The sequence below is a fragment of the Oncorhynchus nerka genome, linkage group LG18, assembly GCF_034236695.1.
Source record: "Oncorhynchus nerka isolate Pitt River linkage group LG18, Oner_Uvic_2.0, whole genome shotgun sequence".
In the NCBI taxonomy this organism is placed as follows: domain Eukaryota; kingdom Metazoa; phylum Chordata; class Actinopteri; order Salmoniformes; family Salmonidae; genus Oncorhynchus; species Oncorhynchus nerka.
Genome location: NC_088413.1, coordinates 65,906,851 through 65,920,532, shown reverse-complemented (window position 1 = coordinate 65,920,532; position 13,682 = coordinate 65,906,851). Strand labels below are relative to the sequence as shown.

At 41.6% G+C, this 13,682-nt stretch overlaps 1 protein-coding gene across 2 annotated transcripts in view; it reads right to left on the bottom strand.

Moving 5' to 3' along the window:
• LOC115146347 (beta/gamma crystallin domain-containing protein 1-like) overlaps positions 1 to 13,682 on the bottom strand; it is a 59,847-nt gene that overhangs the window by 32,946 nt on the left and 13,219 nt on the right. Inside the window, exon 2 of one of the 2 annotated variants that reach the window (XM_029688374.2) lies at positions 3,883 to 3,997. In XM_029688374.2, the coding sequence (XP_029544234.2) occupies positions 3,883 to 3,997 (115 nt within the window). Of the gene's footprint in view, positions 1 to 1,784; positions 2,034 to 3,882; positions 3,998 to 13,682 lie in introns of those variants that run through there. The other variant, XM_029688375.2, reaches the window with a different exon arrangement.

Genomic DNA, 13,682 nt, shown 5'->3' with positions numbered 1-13,682 from the left:
TAGGGTTAAATTTGTAGGTAGTAAGTTGAAATGTTACTGATAGTCTATAGTATATAGCATTCTTGTCAAAATCAAACAGGCCAAGCTGAATTGTATAGATCAGTGTTTCCCAACTTTGGTCCTCAAGTACCCCCCAACAGCACACATTTTTGTTGTAGCCCTGGACAAAACCACCTGATTCAACTTGTCAAGTACTTGATGATTAGTTGACAAGTAGTCAAGTAGTAATCAGGTGTGCTTGTCCAGAGTTGGGAAACACTGGTGTAGATGTCTCTCTGGTAACAGCCAGGTAGGAAAATGATCAGGCTTCTACAGCACCTGGGCAATGACCATAGAGATCCTATTAAAGTAATTTTCTAATGGCTAATTCTATGGTATTGACAACATTAGGCAGACCTCAGGAGACTGAAAAGATTTGCCGTGGGTCCTCAGATCCTCAAAAGGATCTACAGCTGCACCACCGAGAGCATCCTGGCGGATTGCATCACTGCTTGGTGTGGCAACTGCTCGGTCTCCGACCGCAAGGCACTACAGGGGTAGTGCGACACGGCCCAGTACATCACTGGGGACAAGCTTCCTCCCATCCAGGACGTCTATACCAGGCGGTGTCAGAGGAATAATCTAAAAATGTTCAAAGACTCTAGCCACTCTAGTCATAGACTGTTCTCTCTGCTACCACACGGCAAGCGATACTGGAGCGCCAAGTCTCGGTCCAAGAGGCTTCTAAACAGCTTCTACCCTCAAGCCATAAGACTCCTGAACATGTAATCAAATGGATACCCAGACTATTTGCCTTGACCCCCCCCCTTCTTTTACACCGCTGCTACTCTCTGTTGTTATTATCTATGCATAGCCACATTAATAACTCTACCTACATGTACATATTACCTCAACTAACCGGTGCACTCGGTACCCCCCTGTATATAGTCTCGCTATTGTTATTTCACTGCTGCTCTTTAATTACTTGTTACTTTTATTTCGTATTCTTATCTGTACTTTTTTAAACTGCATTGTTGGTTAGGGGCTTGTAAGTAAGCATTTCACTGTAAGGTGAAACACCTGTTGTATTCGGCGCATGTGACTAATAACATTTCCCACAAGTCAGTATCGACAGGTTTTGAATCCCAATGCCGGACAGGTCGAATGAGAACCAACGAGGCAAACAAGGAATGTGAGGATCACCAAATAATACTCGTTTTCTATAAGATCTATTGGATTACTTACCATACCTAGAAATAAACACAACAATGTACGTCCATGTCTTATTCAATTTAGACAGTGGGTATCATAAATATTCACCCCCTTGGATTTTTTCAAATTTTGTTGTGTTACAAAGTGGGATTGAAATAGATTTAATTGTGATTTTTTTTTTGTCATTGATCTGCACAAAATACTCTATAATGTCAAAGTGAAAAGAAAGTTCTACCCAGCCATGACGCACACTGCCCATATGCGCATGGAACAAGACTGTCCCAATGTTCTTTTGTTGTCTGTATACTTTGTATTCTGTCATTTAATTTATTTTCCTTGATTTAGCCAGGATAGTCTATTTAGCCAGGATAGTCACTGTTCTCCAGGGAGTCCAGGATCCATAGAATCAATACAAACATACACATCACATAAAGGCTGTCTAAACAAAAACATAGTACACACAGTAGCATACATACAAAAGCCCAGCACACTCTGTTTGTCTGTTTCCTACTATAGTACAGGCTGGAAGAGTATACAGAACATCATAACTAAAGATAATACACACAAACACTTAAAATAAAACCGCTACATACCATTTTAGCGATACTTGCTGGATTTTAGCCTGTAGATTTATTTTCCTTACAGTCCCGGCATAATAACCATATCCTGCACCAATAGCAAATCAGGTGCAAAAAGTGAATGTTTATCAGCTCATAGCTTCCTGCTAAGCTGCTTGGTTGAAGATAACAATATACAATTACTAAACTGGAATAAAAGTCAACGCCGCCAAATACAATAAGTCAACTGTCTAACTTTACAGACAGACAGAGAGACAGTGTGTGAGCGATATCCATGTGTATCTATATCTGTCTAGCCCTGAGTAGACTTGTATCAAACAAACTAAGGTACATTGCTTCAGGGCATAATTCCACTTCTATCACAGGTGCAGCATAAAGGCTATTGTGAAAGAGCTTTCACATTAAAAAAAAAACACATTAACTAATTATCCAATGAGAATGTATGGACACGGATGTCTGACTAACATCTCCACCCTTCTTCCCTCAATCAAACTGGGGCAAGTCAGTAGCCCCGGGACATCTTTATCAATATCATAATACAGTGGTTAAGACCGAGACAAGGAAAAAACACAATATGTACATTTGCGAATATTTGCTAATTATTACATGATTCAGCAGTGTACAGTGTGAATGGTTCGACCAACTCTGACACACGAAAGGATGTACATTTTTGCCCTTTTGTGCCTATAACTGGCACGAGTTGAATGATCTGCTGTTTTTGTTTCATATGGACCTGTGCACATCCTTCCTTCAGTAGTAGAAACAGACTCTGGATCTCTACAGGACTTTCACCTATTAAAAATCCTGTTGAAACAGAGCTGATTGTTCTTTTGTTTCCAAATGGCCTCAGACCTTTCAGGAAACACATGACAGGTACAGGCACAAACTTAGTGGTTATTGTGTTCAAGTTCATGTTCCAAATTGTATGCCTAGCTTAGAAATACTTCATTTTAATGAATAAAATAAAAGACACAGGATCATATTCTTTCTACACCAGTAACCAAGTTTCCAGGGAAAACATCATTCTTCTTGAACAGATTAATGTACTCAATTACGTATTTGTGAAAGCTGGATTGATATCAATAGAACATAGATAGTGAATCCTACCCCATTAATAATAATAATTAATAATAACTATAATATACAGTGCACATGTTGGACAACATGTTGGACAAGTAGGTGTCAATGGAGAATAACACAGGAAGAAATCCTGTCACTGCAGGATTATTTTGCTGTGACAATATAGGTCAAATTAAGATACTGCATCTGTAGGTGGGCATATAATTTACCCTTCAACCCTAATGATTTGTATATAACTTTAAGGGGCTTCTGATAAATGCGTCTACATTTATCTTAATAACCCAAGGCATTGAAGAAATTATCATATAGATCGGTATTCAAAACCTAAATGTTGCATAATACAAAGCTATAAACTGACGCAAACTTTTACTGAGGGGTCTGTCTGAAGAATCTGAACTGCTGTACTGTTTATGTACATCTCGCATATCAAAGGGTCTAATTAGCACCTACATCCTCAATAACACTTGATCGTGCAAATGGAGGGTCGAGGAGTGAGGAAGGGACTTGTTTGTGATTTACCTTACTTCTTTTCCACTCAGGGCCCTGCAAAGTGAGTCAATACTGCCCTCCTCTGCACACCTTCTATATGACTGCACAGCCAGGCTCAGTGCAAGAAGTGGCAAGCGGTAGTATGGAGTAAATGTCTCCAAGCAAAGGAACAGATTCTGTCACTGAAATTATGTTTAGTAATCGTTTTATGTTTAGTAATCGTTTTGATCAATATCAAGTGTGTTGCATATGAATCTATCCACTCTGAAAGTTCTCTCTTTTGACACATACTTTTGACACTTGCAGAACAGAACTATGGTAAAAATGTATGGTACAGTATGTTTTGCTACGATGTATAGTATAGTCACATTTCATCATTACTCTTAGATGAGTCTGTCCTAAAAGACTTTAGATTGGCCTCACAGAAGGTAAAGAGGGTGGGGTTTAAAAGTACAGTAATGCAAATGTAGAACAGATATTTCCAGATGACTTCTCCACAACACAACAGAGGACTCCTATTGTAGTCTACTATATAGTGACGTACCTTATTTCTGGACTTGTTGGGACTGAAGGCTGACATGTCATAGCTGATCATGGAAGTAGCATCCCTGTCAGTCGTGGTGCTGTATTCTGTTTTCACGCTCAGTTGGTCAAAACTCCTGACGCACAGACAGACAGACAGACAGACAGACAGACAGACAGACAGACAGACAGACAGACAGACAGACAGACAGACAGACAGACAGACAGACAGACAGAGAGAGAGAGAGAGAGGTACTGTTAGGCTTAGAGCAGGCTGCTGTTCTCACCCAGTAACCACTGATAAGATGCTGAAACTTGGTTTCTATCCCTCGCCCACTCTCGCAGTCTTTCTTTTGATTTCATCTTTTCTATCACGGTTTTAACCATTCAGCATTCAGGATTAGACCCACTTCAGGATTATAACATGTCCTTATCCTCTGGTCCACTTTCTCACACACACATTCACAAACCCCATGGCATGGCTAATTGTGCCACCCGCGACCCATTCCACCTATATGTTGCTATCACATTAATGATGTATGGCCTTTTCAAAATGAAAAAAGGTCCAGTCATCGCCCATGACCACTTGACACACTGAAAGTAACTCAGCTGTACCTACATTTCTTAAACATCAACATATCCAACAACACAACCACAACGCTTCTATTTCCTGTTTTAACTGTGACATCTGACACCCTCATTGTGCCTAAATAACACTATGGTGTTACGTGACAGACTTGACGATTTATAGCAGAGAGAAATGGTACACTGGTCAGACGACACTCACCAACACAACTTATTCACAATTCACAACAGTGTGTGTGCAGTAGTTAAAATAACATTGTGCTTTCTGGGACACACATGTCAATAGGCTCTGGTCTGTTTTCAGGAGGTCATATCAAATCAAATGTTATTTGTCACAAACACATGGTTAGCAGATGTTAATGCGAGTGTAGTGAAATGCTTGTGCTTCTAGTTCCGACAATGCAGTAATAACCAACGAATAATCTAACCTAACAATTTCACAACAACTACCTTATACACACAAGTGTAAAGGGATGAAGAATATGTACATAAAGTTATATGAATGAGTGATGGTACAGAACGGCATAGGCAAGATGCAGTAGATGGTATCGAGTACAGTATATACATATGAGATGAGTAATGTAGGGTATGTAAACATTATATTAAGTGGCATTGTATAAAGTGGCTAGTGATACATTTTTTACATCAATTTTTCCATTATTAAAGTGCCTGGAGTTGAGTCAGCCACTCAAGTTGCAGCAGCCACTCAATGTTAGTGGTGGCTGTTAACAGTCTGATGGCCTTGAGATAGAAGCTGTTTTTCAGTCTCTCGGTCCCTGGTTTGATGCACCTGTACTGACCTCACCTTCTGGATGATAGCGCGGTGAACAGGCAGTGGCTCGGGTGGTTGTTGTCCTTAATGATCTTTATGGCCTTCCTGTGACATCGGGTGGTGTAGGTGTCCTGGAGGGCAGGTAGTTTGCCCCCGGGGATGCGTTGTGCAGACCTCACTACCCTCTGGAGAGCCTTACGGTTGTGGGCGGAGCAGGTGCCGTACCAGGCGGTGATACAGCCCGACAAGATGCTCTCGATTGTGCATCTGTAAAAGTTTGTGAGTGCTTTTGGTGACAAGCCGTATTTCTTCAGCCTCCTGAGGTTGAAGAGGTGCTGCTGCGCCTTCTTCACCACGCTGTCTGTGTGGGTGGACCAATTCAGTTTGTCCGTGATGTGTACGCCGGAGGAACTTAAAACTTACTACCCTCTTACTACCCTCTCCACTACTATCCCATCGATGTTTCCTGAAGTCCACGATCATCTCCTATGTTTTGTTGACGTTGAGTGTGAGGTTATTTTCCTGACACCACACTCCGAGGGCCCTCACCTCCTCCCTGTAGGCCGTCTCGTCGTTGTTGGTAATCAAGCCTACCACTGTAGTGTCGTCTGCAAACTTGATGATTGAGTTGGAGGCGTGCATGGCCACACAGTCATAGGTGAACAGGGAGTACAGGAGAGGGCTCAGAATGCACCCTTGTGGGGCCCCAGTGTTGAGGATCAGCGCGGTGGAGATGTTGTTACCTACCCTCACCACCTGGGTGCGGCCCGTCAGGAAGTCCAGTACCCAGTTGCACAGGGCGGGGTCGAGACCCAGGGTCTTGAGCTTGATGACGAGTTTGGAGGGTACTATGGTGTTAAATTCTGAGCTGTAGTCGATGAACAGCATTCTCACATAGGTATTCCTCTTGTCCAGATGGGTTAGGACAGTGTGCAGTGTGGTTGCGATTGCCTCGTCTGTGGACCTATTGGGGCGGTAAGCAAATTGGAGTGGGTCTAGGGTGTCAGGTAGGGTGGAGGTGATATGGTCCTTGACTAGTCTCTCAAAGCACTTCATGATGACGGAAGTGAGTGCTACGGGGCAGTAGTCGTTTAGCTCAGTTACCTTAGCTTTCTTGGGAACAGGAACAATGTTGGCCCTCTTGAAGCATGTGGGAACAGCAGACTGGTATAAGGATTGATTGAATATGTCCGTAAACACACCAGCCAGCTGGTCTGCGCATGCTCTGAAGACGCGGCTGTGGATGCCGTCTGGGCCTGCAGCCTTGCGAGGGTTAACACGTTTAAATGTTTTACTCAAGTCGGCTGCAGTGAAGGAGAGTCTGCAGATTTTGGTGGCGGGCCGTGTCAGTGGCACTGTATTGTCCTCAAAGCGAGCAAAGAAGTTGTTTATTCTGTCTGGGAGCAAGACATCCTGGTCCACAACAGGGCTGGTTTTTTTTTGTAATCCGTGATTGACTGTAGACCCTGCCACATACCTCTTGTGTCTGAGCCGTTGAATTGCGACTCTAGTTTGTCTCTATACTGACACTTAACTTGTTTGATTGCCTTGCGGAGGGAATAGCTACACTGTTTGTATTCGGTCATGTTTCCGGTCACCTTGCCCTGGTTAAAAGCAGTGGTTCGCGCTTTCAGTTTCGTGCGAATGCTGCCATCAATCCACGGTTTCTGGTTTGGGAATGTTTTAATAGTTGCTGTGGGTACAACATCACTGTACTCAAAGGGTTTTAAGTTGACTCTGTGTTGTCAATGGAAGCGGTTAGACTAGCTCACACCATTGTGCCTTCCCAATATAGTGAGCTATGAGAATCTCTCTTAGAATCCAGAATGGGAACCAGCATTCCACTGTTGATTCTGTTGATCAGTGGAGGCTGCGGAGGGGAGGACAGCTCATAATAATGTCTGGAATGGAATGGCATCAAACACATGGAAACCATGATGGATTTAATGATGGATTTAATACCATTCCAATCCAGCCATTACCACGAGTCCGTCCTCCCCAATTAAGGTGAAACCAACCTCCTGTGCTGTAGATACAGGTGCAACACCATGGATGTGTTCAGAGGGGTGAAATGTTCTGATACATTTTAGCAATGTTGAAGATAAATGCACTACACTTTAAAAAAACGTTCCCCATCAGTCAATAAGATAATTGTCTTACTCTGCGACATGTTTCAACCACCTGAGTTTTTCAACAAAAGAGGTTTGTTTGTTTATCATTGATCAGCATCTTCTGGCTTTGTTATACCATCTTTTCCCACAATAGGGTGTATGCAGAATATATTTTCATCGTGACAAAGTTGCCTGATGAGTCATACAGAACCATAAATCATCAAACTGCTACTCTACAGAATCTATTGATTCCGTTGGCATATGTTAAGTTACCCTGGCCATGCCTACTTTGCCAACACATTGAAGCCAGTCTCGTCAGTTAATGATTTATTTGTACAGTGACTTTGGGTAAATAACAAACTGTGCAGAATAGATTGCTGTGACGTTGGGTCTATGAGCCATGAATTAGGGTTGAACCAGGGATCTTTTTAATGCATGAATGGTTTTATTATGATACATTTTTTTCCTAAATTATGCTGAGTTTGCAAGACTTCTACAGACGAAGCATCCATACAGTTGTATTCTCTTGTTTTCTAGTGCTGCCCACTGGTCACAAACTGGTTGAATCAACATTGTTTTCATGTCATTTCATGTTGAATCAATGTGAGAAACTGATTGGATTTGGAAAAAAGTCATTTTAAATAATTTTATATTTGAATCTAAATCCAATGATATAGTGAAATGTTTTGCTGATTTCAAGTTGAATTCACATTTGTTGACAACTCAACCATATGTAAATCAAAACTAGACGTTGAACTGACGTCTGTGCCCAGCGGGTGTCTACTTGCAGACAGCGGTATCTGTTCCAACTTCAAGCCCGAAGAGGAAGCACATCTGGCAGAACGTGTTATCTCACATACACAGCTTGATCTGAAAGGATATGAATAAATATGAATGCTAATTGCTTTCTCATTTTTCATAATTAGGAACCTGTGTTTTGGACAATCATGTCACAGGACCTTTCTCATGTTTCATAATGGATAATGACTATGACATATCCAATGCAACAACTATGCACTGAGTAATTATAAAGACCACAGGAACCATCCACACTCCCATGTGGCACTGTATACAGATGCAACATATTAACCACGCAGCAAATCAATATGACTTGAGGTCTGCGATCGGAGGTCAAATAAGTAAGATGAAACAAAACACACAAAAGCAATCGTTACGTAATTACATAAACTTAACCCCAAACCTTGCCCTTTGACCTCAGTAAAACATCAGTCACCAGTTTTGGGTAAACATTTCCTCAGTCTCTCTATCAGTTTGCAGCTTCTGAACAAGTCTGAGGCCTAAATCAACCAGCTCCACACTGCTTGGAGTCTTTCTCTGTTACTCCATGCCATCTGATGCCATCCCTCCCCTACACTCTTAGATAAAAGGGTTTCAAAAGAGTTCTTTGGCTGTCCCAGTAGGAGAACCCTTTTTGGTTACAGATAGAACTATTTGTGTTCCATGTAGAACACTGTGGAAAGGGTTCTACCTGGAACCCAAAGGGTTCTTCAATGGGTTCTCCTATGGGGACAGCCAAATGACCTTTTTAAGCCCTGTTTATACGTGGTTCTAACATGCATATTTTGTCCTGATCTTGTCCACATTCGGATTGTGCCTACATTTTTAGACTGGTGTAGACGATTAAAATATCAGATCTTCCTGGCCACCTCCGGAGGTAGTCAGGGACTCATTGTATCTGAATATCAATAAAGTATAAACAGATATGGATGGATAAAACATTTAAATAATTATATCGGCCTCAAAATCATGAACAGGTAGTACCATTGACTTATGGCATCAATAATTGTCTTAAAATAAATAAATATTATTTTGAAAGAATATCTGTTAAATAATCTGCATACAGGGAGGCACCAGGAAATCTGGTTACATTGTGGACAGAGTGGATGGATAAGAGACACATTTTATCACCATGTATAGATGCTACGTCTTCAATGTGGACACAATCAGAATGTGGATAAGATCAGGACAACGGACGTGTCACGCCTTGAGCATAGAGAGCTGTTTATTCTCTATGTTGGTTGGGGCTTGATAGTGACTAGGGTGGGTCATCCAGATGATTAGTGATTTGTTGGCCTGGTATGGTTCCCAATCAGAGACAGCTGTTTATCATTGTCTCTGATTGGGGATCATATTTAGGCAGCCATTTCCCCATTGTGCTTTGTGGGATCTTGACTATGGATAGTTGCCTGTTAGCACTGTTATTTAGCTTCACATTTCGTTTGGTATTTTGTTGTTTTTTGTTCGGTGTTCATTAAATAAAGGAAAATGTACGCCTACCACGCTGCACCTTGGTCCACTCATTTCAGCAAGCATGACAGGACGCATGTTAGCAACAGGTATCAATTTGGCTTTAGGCTCTAGATAAAACCTTTTTTTTTACTAAGAGTGTAGGAGAGATTCAGATCTGGCACAATTCAACATAACAGGAAATACAGGCGGGTAATATTAAGTTATTTGAGATTTTCTGAAACCCTAACATTCAAAACTTAAATGTTTTACAATGTTTTTAGACATTTTGGAAGTTCAATGAACTGTTGTGCAACTCCATTGGTCACTTCCTGGGTATGTTTAGGAAATATGGCAGCTAGCCTACAGTGAAGTTATAGTATTACAGAAGTAGAACTGCCTCCCACGCAACATAACAGACGCTCTCAAGCAGATCATTTAGACAACACACTGTAATGTTGCAGAATAATCAACAGAGGAGTTGACTGATAAAAGCCAGCAGCAGCCGAGCCACAGAGCATTATCCTCCTCAGCAAAACAATGGCTCTGTTGTTTTGCATTAACTGTATCAATACACTTTTACAATGGCAAAGCTCAACACAGCTGTTCAGTCAGCAAGGCAGGGTAACACACACACACACACACACACACACACACACACACACACACACACACACACACACACACACACACACACACACACACACACACACACACACACACACACACAGGACAGCTTGGCACAGGCTACAGCTTGGCACATATCAATGGTATCAAAACAGTCGCATCACTCATCATATAGAAGCACAAACATTTTGAATAAACGTATGCAGGGAACGAACCTGTGGGACTTCATAAAGTCAAACAAGGGATGGAGTGAAGTCAAGGCATGACTCATACATCATTCTACAGGTTATGAGTGGGGCTGGCTGGGTGAGTCACCAGTGGCTGTTGATGAAAGATATATTTGTTCCTGCCAGGCCCAATCTAATGCAAACTCCAAAACAAACTTTAACCGCTCTAGTTTGGACAGCAGCTTACAATAGCTGAATGATGCATATGTTTGAGTTTAATGAATGCATATAGAATATGAACATTAAACACTATATAGCGCTCTGTGCGCACACAGTACAATACACAATTACCAGCAGAACGCTGAAAGACAGAGCTACTGAACCTGAAACAATTACTGGAGGCTATAGACAAGTACAGTAGAGAGTAATAAATACTCCACTTATCACTTGTTTAATCATCAAGGGACTGAGAAACAAGTGTGATGTGACCACAACAGCCCAATGCAGTGCGTTCTGCTCGGATGACATGCTTTCACAACCAGGCCTGTCGTAACACTGAATGTGTTGACTTTGGAGCAGGATGAGGAAAGAACGCACATTCATCCTGGCACTTATCTCTCTCCCCTGTTCACTGCTCCACATAAAGATAGACATCTTTGGGACATGTATAACGCAACACTTGATATGATGATGTTATGTCCATAATAACAACCTATGCAATGGTATTTCGATTAGTTTAGCATGAATGTGCAAGCTTTCAATTTCTGACAAATGGACCATGTGCTGTATAGCTATATTGGAATAATTTGTATTTAAAATATCACCAGAAAAAAGTGGGTGGCACAGAAACAAGCACACCATATCTCCAAATAAGCAAGTAGCCATGTCCGAGCCAGAATGGACACACCAGATGTCTGATTGTTAGTAAAAACAGGGTAAAGGGAATGGTGATAGGAAACCATTTTTTTCTTCAAACAGTCAGTTTGATATTGATGACCAGAACTACCTTAACAAAGAAAGCTTTATTTCCACTGGACAATGACTGGTGTCAGCTAAAGGTGTAGGCATGATACCTACTGTAGGTCTTTGTTGGATTTCACTCGTGGGTTTGTGTGTAGATATACTATGTGATCTTATCTTTGTATACATGTTTGTTCAGGGGGTTAAGAGGTTCAAAGCAGGGTTATGTTTTCATTGCAGCCCCCTAGAGAGATTGTTTCTCTCTCTCTCTCTCTCTCTCTCTCTCTCTCTCTCTCTCTCTCTCTCTCTCTCTCTCTCTGTAGAGATTTGCAGATTGATAAGAACTGCATTACCAACAGTCTGAAGGTAATGCAGCAGGTGTCAAAACAAACCAATTCACAAGAGTAGCTTGGTTTCCATCCAATTGATGACTGTACCGAAAAATAAATAAACGAGTTAAATAGGTTAACTCTACTAACAATGTCACAAAACATTAGAGTGCGGGTATAGCCTACATGATGAAATTTGTCAAACGGCAGCCAAGCATCGATCATCATGTCACCAGAATAAGACATTTAGTATGTATTTCATCTGTAGCCTAATAAACCGTATGCTTTCCAGAGTCGTGACAACATGTCATTGCATGACTCCAAGTTTACTTCAATACGATGGTTATTATATCAATATTTACACATAAAAGTATTTCCACTGCCATTTCTCGCATAATACATTTTAACGACACAAAAAGATCCCACGTTGTCTAGCAAATTTACTAGTTTGGTAGACAGTTGGAAAGTTTAGTGACAAATTTGCTCTTTCTTTCAGGCCTGTCATGACATTTTTTATCCAACATGCACTTTACGGGCATAAAAAGGTTGGATGGAAACATGGTTAATGTAGTTTGTTTAGTCAAACTACAATTTATATAGACTCAAACCTCCGCCCTATGTTGTGGCACAGAGTCCCCTGTCTTACAGCTCGAGACATTGGGTAAACAAATCAGTCCATTAAAACAAACTAATCCAGGTGTATGCACACATACACACACGCAGGGATAACAGGATGTGCACACACACACACACACACACACACACACACACACACACACACACACACACACACACACACACACACACACACACACACACACACACACACACACACACACTTTGGATGTAAAAACAATGCTACTCCTTTAATTTCAAGTCCTCTGTTCCTAGGTCAGATCATTGTCACATGCCACCAGCTAATCTGGCCTTTTAACTAACTACAACTGAATCTGGATCAGTTGTAAAATGTTGCACCAATTTGTAAGTCGCTCTGGATAAGAGCGTCTGCTAAATGACTTAAATGTAATGTAAATGTTGCATATCTATCTAGACTCAGACCAAACCGGCCACATTCTCTTGCCTGATTGATTGTCTCTGCTGTAACCAAGAGGCTTGGTCTTGCAAGCTAGCCACCTCGCGACTTTGACTGTAAAAAAATCAGTCCATTAAACAGTGATGCTTCACAATGGAAACGTTGCATCCATGTGGGGCTGGGGCTCTTCATCCTCAGAAGGCCTTCTTTAATGATCATACCAGTCATAGTCCTCCTCCCCTGACAGACAGCCCATATATACCGTATACAGGGGTATTTTGAAATACAGACGGTATGATTTTAAATACTCACTCACTCATCTTCGCTCGCTCCTTGGAGCACAGTGAACGCCACGCCATCCTATTCTAGGCAAGGTCCCAGGCTGATGTGGTGTTGGGTCCCAGGTTGTGTAGGACAACCTCCAACTGGTGACCAAACCAGACTCTCGTTCTTTATCTTGGGTGTGGCCAGTTGGGGGATGGCTCCTTGAGGACAAGGGCAGGCTCCAGAGGTGGGTTTGATCTGGCCAGGTGACCAAACAGTCGGAGTCGGGAGGTGGTTAGCTTGCAAGATCAAGCTTCTTGGTTACAGAAGAGACAATCAATCCTCTCCTGGATCAAGTGTGAGTAGCCTTTTGAGATAGTTGCATAACTTTATGAGCCAGGTTTGTCTGTCCTCTCTTGAGCTTGTGAGCATTTAGCTAGTGTCTGCTATGGGTAATCACTAGTACTTTGTTGGCATAATATTTTTTTAAATAACGTTTGAATAGAAATAGCGGCCCTTGTGTGCACTGCTGGTAATACCAGTATGAAGGTATGGAAATCTGGATACGGCCCAACCCTATTGACAAAGACCTAAATTATATTAAAAAAAATATGTAATACAACCTTTTACTTCAGGCTATGGTAGGGTAAGACACTTGTACTAAGCTCAAGAATCGAAATGACCATTGAACAGCAAAACCTGCATTGTCTCAAAATACAAGAGTTGG